The 9,518-nt window shown below is 37.2% G+C and overlaps 1 protein-coding gene across 1 annotated transcript in view; it reads left to right on the forward strand.

Annotated features, from left to right (window-relative positions):
* Positions 1–9,518, forward strand: part of KLHDC10 (kelch domain containing 10) — a 50,333-nt gene that overhangs the window by 33,344 nt on the left and 7,471 nt on the right. Inside the window, exons 3-5 of the mRNA XM_011357228.2 lie at positions 5,543–5,764; positions 7,205–7,359; positions 8,500–8,648. Coding sequence (XP_011355530.1) covers positions 5,543–5,764; positions 7,205–7,359; positions 8,500–8,648 — 526 coding nt within the window. The remainder of the gene's footprint in view (positions 1–5,542; positions 5,765–7,204; positions 7,360–8,499; positions 8,649–9,518) is intronic.

A 9,518-nucleotide genomic window follows, 5' to 3' on the forward strand; every position in this document is an offset into this window, starting at 1 on the left:
TCGTGATTATATTCGACACTTGCATTTTTGGCAGCAATATTACTGAAGTAATAGTGTGTTCATCTCTTTGCACACAGTGTTGATTTGTCCCATTACTGGTGATGTTAGCTTTGATCACCTGGATGAGAAGGTATCGGCCCAAGGGACTTTTTATAGATTTTAATAAACTGATTTTAAAATTCACTGCAAGAATAAATGGAGCAAAATAACTAAGAAGTTTTTGTAAAAGAATAGCACAAAGGGGCATTTGTCCTACTAGATGTCGATAGATACTAAAGCCATCATAATTAAAACAGTGTGGCAGTCAGTGGTAGAGGAATCAGTAGACAGTGGAGCTGAACAGAGCCCAGAAGCTCATGACGATGTATGACTAGGTCGAGTGTAACAGCTATCTCAAGCATAGTTTGCTCAGCACTTGAAAAGAATTCAGTCTATCAAAGCAAGTTTCTTTTATTGCTGCTATGGTAGACAGTAAGATTGCTCTGCTCTGAGAAGCCAAATCCTTACATATGCATCTCATACATGGTATAGATTCTCTGTGGTAGGAGATGCTTACATAACTAAGAAATAATAGTGTGTGCTGGTGTAAATGGATTATTTTGGCCTGAGCAGCTTGGGAATAGTAAAAAGTTCTGCCTGCTAGTCAGGGGCTAAAGCCAGCTGGCTCAGTCTTCCTTGGCCTTCCTATCCAGGCTCTCAGGTGTACAACAGAAGATCTGTCTTCTCAGGTAGAGGTCATGGTGGGTTTTAGATTTAGAAATAAGTGACCAATTTAAATTAAACTCAATTTATCCTTTAGGCTATTTGCTATTTATAACTAGTTAGTACTTTTAGCAATAGAGGTTTTTATTTTATTTTAAAAGAGCCTCCCCACAAATGTTTGATAGCACAATCTAGAGGTGGCTACATCTTATAATAGACTTATTAAGCAAAAACGTGTTGTGCTACTTTTTTGCAAGTTTTTGTGTTTAAGATTCCATGGTGTCACTTTCTATTGATTGTGTGCATTCTTAAAGAACAGTAGATTTTGTGCAAAAGGTGACTTAAACCTGGATATTGTTTTTTTTCTGATTGTACTCTATAATATGTTAATTTAGTAGATGATGAAGGTGGCATTTCAATTTAGTGTAGAAGAGACAGCTCTCCATAAGTGATTTGGGACAATAGCCTATCCATTTTTTTTTTTAAATAATTAGAGCCTTACCTCATACAAAACACAAAAATAAAATAAATTCTGGGTGTATTCAGGTTCTATACATAAAAATCAGAACTATAAAATTACTAGAAGTAAATGAGTATTTTTATAATTTTATAATGGTGTAGAAATCAGTGAAATGTAGTGCCCTTCCCCGCCCCCCAGGAGCCCTAAAAGATTGAGAAATTCAGTTACACAAAAACTTCCATATGTTAAAAGATACCATAAACAAAATTAAAAGACAGGTAGAATGGAAGAAATATAATAAGTAATTTCTACAATAGGTAGAAATATAATAAGTAATTTCTACAATAGGTAGAAAAGGGGGTAAGGGATATGATCAGGCAGTTCCCCAGAGAAGAAATAGAAATGGGCCAATAAACATGTGAGCTAGTAAAAATCAGGGAAGTGCAAATCAATCTGACACCAGTTTATACCGAATTCATTGGCACAAATTAAAAAGGTTCAAGAGGGCATGAAGAAATAGGCACTTCCATACACCATTGCTGGGGGTATAAATTATTCCAGTCTTTTTGTGGAGCGACATGGCTCTATAACAGTAGTGCATCTGTAACAATTTTAAGTGAATATTCCTTTGACCCAAAACTCTATTTCCAGAGATAGACTCAGACACTTGGGTATGAATCTAGTAAAGGAAGCTTTGTTACAATATTATTTGTAATAGTGAAAATGTTAACAGCAGCCTAGTCATCTGTTACCTTATCTCAGACAGCTAGCTTCTTTCTTCCTTTGGGTTAGAAACTAAAGCCCACTTCCCTGGTTACTATAAGCTCTTGCTTATTCTCGGGTAAAGAGCAAGTATTGGTGACATGGTGAGCACATGGAAGGGAAGATGGCTCAGACATCACAGGAACACTCTAGTCTCCCTTCTGGATATTCAGAGTTCACCTCTGAGTACTGGTTCAGTTTTAATTTTCAACTTATACATTTTTCTAATGGGAATTCCTGAATCAAGTAACCTAATTCTGTGGATGATTTTATTAGGAGCAAGTAATTTTTAAGAAGGTGGGATTTGCACATGGAGAATTTAGGGGAGGATTCAGAGAACTACTTAATCGGAAACCCATTTTCATTTTGGTCCAGGTTGATGAGCCTATACTATATCCCACATAATGAAAATTAATTCATAGTCTCTATGGCATTAGCCCTGACAAATGCCCATGATTAATTTAAAGTAAAATTTGGCTTTCTAATACGTTAGTCACTCTAGGGCTATAAATATGTATGTACAAAGAAATCTCTAGTTACTGACTAAAGAGAAGGAATTACCTCTTTACTCTGAGCTATAAGACTCCTTGACAGGATGTTTAATATTTATCAAACATTGATCAGATGCTCTTTACCCAGCAATTTAATTTGCATAGATAATGAAATTATTTACAGAAGCCACACCAGTGCTCTTTGATACAAATATTATGTGATCCACAAATTTAAAAAATTCTGTAGCTATATTAAGAAAATAAAAGACAGATGACATTAACTTTAATAATATGTTTATTTAACCCAGGATATCAAAAATATCATTTCGACATATATTTAATATAAAAGTAAGTAATTTTACATTTGTTTTGGGAGACTAAATCTTGGAAATTCAGTGGGTATTTTACATTTAAAGCCACTCTCAGTTGGGACCAGCCTCATTTCAAGTGCTCAGTAGTCACATGTGCTCAGTGGGCACTGCATTGGACTAAACTATAAGCTCCAGGAATAGTAATGGTGTGAACATTGTATCCCCAGCACCTATCACAGTACCAGGTACATAACAGGTGTCTAATAAAATTTTTGGTTTAATGAATGAATGGATAAATATAAAACCATCTTTTCACAGACTCCTCAACCTTTAATCCATGTGCATTACATTTGTCACAAAAATAGATGGCAATAAACTTATCATGGAATGTCTTCTCTGCTGTACAGCCATTTAGAGAAAATCCTAGAATAGACTGTTTGTCTTTTCATGTTTGCTGAAAAGCAGTTTTAAAAATTATCTGTTGGCTCCAGGTAATAAAGCAAATGGCATTACAGAGATCCTTGGAGTTCCTGTCTGTTGACCATAGCAGCTCTATTTGTCTTTAAATTTGTCTTGCTAATTCTTAGAAGCATTTGTGTTTTGAGGACAAGACCATTGAATAATCTAGCCCCTGTCCGTAAAATTGTATATCTATTAAACACAACAATATTAAAGTCCACTGAGAGCTGTACACTTTTGATCATCCCTGTCACTGTTTACGTTGACTTGAAGTTCAAATCAACAAAACTTCTACTATCTGTTATATATCTCCAACTGTTTTAGGTGTTGTGGGTGATACAGGATAATTGTTATACATGATCTTTGCCCTTGAGAAGCTTATAATGTATTTGGAAAAGAAAAATAAATATTAACAAAATGAATAGAGAAAAATTAAGTTTGTAAATTTGTTCAGTGTTCATGTGCCTTAGGCGTGGTGGTGGAAAAGGTAAATATGAATACATTCTTCTTCCTGCAAATAGCTCACAGCTGTCTGGAAATTTATATATATGTAAATAATATATACTATGTTAAAATATTTATTGATGTGTATATATCTTCATATTTAATTAATTAATTAATTAATCTGTAAGGTACAGGAATACTATTCCCTTACAGAGAAGAGGATGCTGAGACTCAGTGAGGGTCAGTGGCTTGCTCCAGGCGGCAGTTAGGAAGAACCTGGATTCAAATCTAGATATTTGTAGGAGCCCTTGCTCTTTCTTCCACATCACACTTTCTGTGTTTCAAGATTCCTAGAAAGAGAAATTGAGTTCTTCACTTGAGGTAAATCATAGCCCACGAGTTAAGTTTCCTACCTGATTATAGTTTGCCTGATGTATTTATACATGAATTTATATAGTTATTGTGTAATAACCGTATTAATTGTACACGTGCATCCTAACGTTTGAGTAGTAGGGCGCTAAACTGTAAGGGCCTAGAGTTTTATTGACGAAGGAGCTGTGTGGGCTGGACTCAGAGCCATTTCCTTAACGAGGCATCGAAGGGCAGGAGACCAGGCCAAGGTCTAAGGGAAGGACTCTGCCTCCCAAGCAGAGGGACGAACTTAAACAGGCAGGAGTGTGAGAGGTCAGGCCGAGGCTGTGTGGTGAAAGGCTCAGACGCTGGTCGAGGGCTCCATTCTCAAGCAGTAAGGAACTGTCAAAGACTCAGACAAGGCTGACAGGTTGGACTTGAGCAATTCAGTGATTCATGGTTGGCTGGTTGGTTTTTCAGTTTCTCTAGATCTGAGTAATTTCTTTTCAGGTCTTATTTAAAAGCAAACTCTAGGAAATGGGATTATGATTTAAAAAATACACGTTAGATTGGTGATAAATGTTTATTTATATAATAGATGTTTATTAGGTGTCCAGCATTAACATTAATTAACATTATACTAGTATCCACTCATATACAAAAGTAGATAAGTCTTTAGGGAAACAGGCAACTATAGGAGCTTCTTATTTCATTCAACATATATTTAAGCATCTTTGGTTCTGCAGCTATATAAGGGTCAGTGTAGGGTTCATATAAAAAATTGTAAGGATAATAGAAATAATATAAAGTTTCAGGGTTTTTTTTTTTACTCTAAAATAATCCTGAAATAATTTTTAGTGAACTAGTTGACGTAATTTAAAGTTCAGAAAGCTTTCAAATATAACTTACAGAAATAGCTTTTCTTAGTGTAAAGCTCTTAATAGGATGAAAGATGCTCTTTGAGATATATGGATGCTTTTTGTTAACTCCATAATGTCAGGAGTTGTATTTAAATTCTACATTTTGCTATAACTCTTTGAAAGCCAGTTTTCTTTTTAAGTGTATAATTATATATTGTGGACAAATCATAGATTTTATGTGTGTGTATTTTTATTTATACATGACTCATTCACATTTGTGATTATATTTATGTAGTTTTCTAATATTTTCAGTTTAATTTAGTTGGCTTGTATTTTTTTCTTCTCTAAGGAAATAAGAAAATTTGTCTTTTTAGCTTTTGGATTATTAAACCCCTCCTCCTTGAAAATTCCAAGTTATCAGCCATTTTCTTAAGTTATAATGCTATTTCGCCTCCCTTGGGAAAAATCTTTTTACTGTTATCAAAATCTGAAAGTAGTCATATGAAATAGAAATGGAGACCAGCTCCTTAAAATCTTAAGTAGTGTGTGTGACTGTCTAAAATAACCTAAGCAAATAAAAAGTACATCCATGTTGTAAACCTTCCCAGATACCCTTTTAAAGCTAAAATGATTGTTATAAAGTTTTGTTTGTGCTTTTAATCTGCTGAGCCATCTGTGGAAACCTGTCCTCTTCTCTCCTAGGCCACAGACCTCCACCAGCACGAAGTGGGCATCGTTGTGTGGCAGATAATACCAATCTGTATGTGTTTGGAGGTTATAACCCAGATTATGATGAATCGGGAGGGCCCGATAATGAAGACTACCCTCTCTTCAGGGAGCTTTGGCGGTATCATTTTGCTACAGGAGTATGGCACCAGATGGGCACAGATGGGTACATGCCACGGGAGTTGGCATCTATGTCACGTGAGTGCAAGCAGTCCTGAACTTTTGACTTCATTAACGAAGTGTCTGAGAGGTCTGGATAAGTGTCACATGTTCTTTGCTAATAATTTGTAATAATACTGTAATATGATTAAATCCTGTTAAATGGATAGACTCTTTACTACAGTAATAATATGGCATGGTGATTCAGTATCACTTGGGAGTTGCACGGGCCTGAGTTTGAATTTAGCTGTGTACCATTTTCTTGCCAGATGATTTTTAGCTTCAAGTTCCTTAGCTATAAAATGGGGTTAATAATACCTCAGAGGGTTCAGCGTAAAGTATCAGATATGCCAGGCAGAATGTAGTAGAAGATCAACAAACGGGGTGTATGACAATGGTAATAGTTATTGAGCAGACTACTTCGCACATGGTATTTATTTAATCTTCAGAACATCCCTGTAGTGCAGATATAGGATTTATTGCCGTTGTACAAATGAGGAAACTGAGGCTTTAGAGAAGCCCTAGAGCTGTGGCTAAGGGCACAGGTCCTGGAGCCAGGCTGCCGGGGCCTGAATCCTGGTTTGGCAAGGTGCTTCTTAGGAGGCCTTCAACAGATGATTTAACTCACTCGCCACTTCTATTTCACTGTCTGTAAAGGTGGGGAAAACGATAAACGTTCCTACTTCACAGGGTTATTGTGAAGATTAATTTAGAGAGATTAAATAACTTTCCTGAGGTCACATGGGAATTTCAACTCAGCTCTCACTGGCTCCAGAGCCCATGCCGTTGACTCATAGCAGTTGAAGGATTGGTTAAAAAAAAAAAAAAAAAGCCATTGAGATAATACAGTAGCACTGTTTTGATAGTATTTGCCATCAGAGAGGGAAAGAAGGTACGTGCTAGTGTCTGTGTGTATATGTGTGAAAGTGTGTGTGTGAGTGTGGCGACAGGAACATAAGAGAGAGAGAGAATACCAGTTACCAGCAGGATATTGGTATTTCTTTTAATCTAGTGGAGGATCGAGATGGCAGAAGTCATAATTTAAAATGTAGAGATCATTCCGCTGGCAAAACCAGGATAATCCTTTTACTTTTTATTCCAAGTCCCTGTAAGGTCTTTGCTGAGGTGAAGGTGATGCTTCTCCTTTCTCGGCTTTGTCACGTACTTGTACTGTCTTGAGTGGCAGGAGTGTACTATAGTTCATGTCATTCACTATTGTTATACACAGTATTTCATTAATTCCACAAATATGTCCTGAATACATGTCACATACCAAACATCAAGGTATGCAGTACAGTCCACGTAGTGTGAATTAGACCTTTTCCTGCGGCACTCGTGGTGGTTAGATGTCAGTGGCGTCAGCTACCTGTGAGAGCATTCAGGCAGACACCTTTCGGTTTCCCAGATGTTCTGGGTTTACCTGGGAACACATTTCAGGTCACTAGTACATAAATGGAATTTGTGCTTCTCCTTCCCCAGTCGTGCTGCATGGAAACAACCTGTTAGTCTTTGGAGGTACAGGCATCCCGTTTGGTGAGAGCAACGGCAATGATGTCCATGTCTGTAACGTCAAGTATAAGAGATGGGCCTTACTCAGCTGTCGGGGGAAGAAACCCAGTCGTATATACGGACAGGTACCAATCCATGGCCGGTCATGGTGGATTTCCTTGTTTTGATTTTTCTAGTTCTGGGGACAGAATCTTTATGTTACTATCAGTTTTTTAAATGGAGAATAAATTCACTGTGGTTAACATACGATTTTTCAGCTCTGGTGTGAAATTGTAATTTGTAAATCTGGTTGCTTGCCTTCTGCTTTCCTTTTTCTCCCCCTATTTCTAATCCAGCTTAGGTTTATGATCTAGACATGTGTGAAAGGTTCTTTAAATGTCAGGACCCTACCCCACCTCCGCTCCCACTCCCCAAAAGATATTGGGCTACATATGGTCTGGGTCTGAATCTTGAGTTTAGAGTGATATGATTCTTTGAAGAGCTTTTTGACCTAAGTAGCAAAGTAGATGACCCCTGCACTTGGTTAAGAGGTGAAACACAGATTACATAGAGATTAGTTTCCAGTTAGGTTCCAGTGCTTCAAACCTAGATTTGAAAAGTTATATCCAGAAAGATAGGGTACAACTCACCATGTATCAGAGACCCTTTGAGAGTAATGGGCTAAGCTTAAACACTCTTTGGCTGCTTTCTCAACTAGCTGGCATCAGTACTGACCGCTTCTAAGTTATGTGTAGAGGTACATGCTGGATAATTCTATATGCCACCACAAGATACATGTAAACTCTAAGAAATGACCATAACACTAGCCTCACTTACTCTAAAGAAGAGTCTGGTAGAAAACATCAAGTTTTGGGGACTGCGAACTCCACATCTTACCCGAGGGATTCCAGTGGCTTATTTTCATGTCTGCTCCTTCTTCCTGAGAGCATTTTTCTTCAGACTGCTTAGAAGAGAAGGAGCTTTCAGTGGGAATGCCCATGTCCATGATCTATAAATTCCTTCCTTGGCCAGGACCCCTACAGACCCAAACCCCTTGCCTATCTAGTTAGAGCTTGCTTTCCAGTTGAGCAAAGGTTTACTTTTCTAAAAACAGTTTCCGTGTTCTCTAAAATCTTTAGTCCTTTAAGGGTGTGTGTGGTGTTTTAGAAGGTTAAAAAAAAAAACTAGAAAATTTCATAAAACCTGATTTTGGGGTATCTAATGAGTTTATGGTCTTTAATCAAGTGTTAATGAGTCAGTCTTGTTCACCTTTCTTCATTATCCAGGCCATGGCTATCATCAATGGCTCCCTTTATGTCTTTGGAGGGACAACTGGCTATATCTACAGCACAGACCTGCACAAATTAGACCTTAATACCAGAGAGTGGACACAACTGAAACCAAACAACTTGTCCTGTGATCTACCGGAAGAGAGGTGAGGTTTTAGGAGTAAAGCATGTTTATTCTTTCTTACTACGATTTGACTTTTTTCATTGGTGATATGGTTTAAAGAAAACTCTTTGGCCCAGTTAAAATAGTTGACTGCCTGTTAGATTCCAGTTCATCATCATCATCGTAATAAGGGAATGATTTTTCCCTCTGAACTACAGAGTTTTTTTCATGTTATTCTTCTCATACTTTAGTTATCCTATAATAGGAAGATAGTAACACTTTGAAGAGAAAACCAATGGTAACAGTCGTTAACAAAATTTCATATTACAGGCAAAACAATTACTTTCTAGTTATTTTTTTATTTCCCTTTTTAACTTGCATATTAGGACTCTTTGCCTCATTTGCTCACAGCTGCATCTCCAGTACAGGGCTCAGTGCCTTGTCCGTAGTGGTCCTCAGTGAATGTTGATTGGGTAGATGGATGAATGGACTGATGGAAGGAAAGAGGGAGGGAGGGAGCATGGTGAGTGAGTCCTTCCTTATAAATGCTCTATTAAATAACCAAATATCATGATTCTCTGTAGTTGTCTTTTAGTAGCAGTTCTAGATCTTTCCTAATAGCAGTTCTCTCTTCTTAGAATTAAATTCACTGGAAAACTTAAAGACATCTTTTGTTCTCTAGTTTAAAAGCAAAAGTAGTAAATAGTTTCTTATTCATTCTGTTTAGACTATCCAGTATCTCTTCGTTGCCTTTAAACAAAATGGCATATAAGTGCTAAGGAAGAATTTATCTTTATTATGATATGTTAGTTGGCTGACTATTGCAGAGCTACCGTGAGGGGACTAGGGAGATGGACTGTTACTGGAATAATTTTGATGTAATTTATTTTATCAGCACCAGGGCCTTCAGGGA

This window comes from Pteropus vampyrus, unplaced genomic scaffold (assembly GCF_000151845.1).
Source record: "Pteropus vampyrus isolate Shadow unplaced genomic scaffold, Pvam_2.0 Scaffold33, whole genome shotgun sequence".
NCBI classification, from domain to species: domain Eukaryota; kingdom Metazoa; phylum Chordata; class Mammalia; order Chiroptera; family Pteropodidae; genus Pteropus; species Pteropus vampyrus.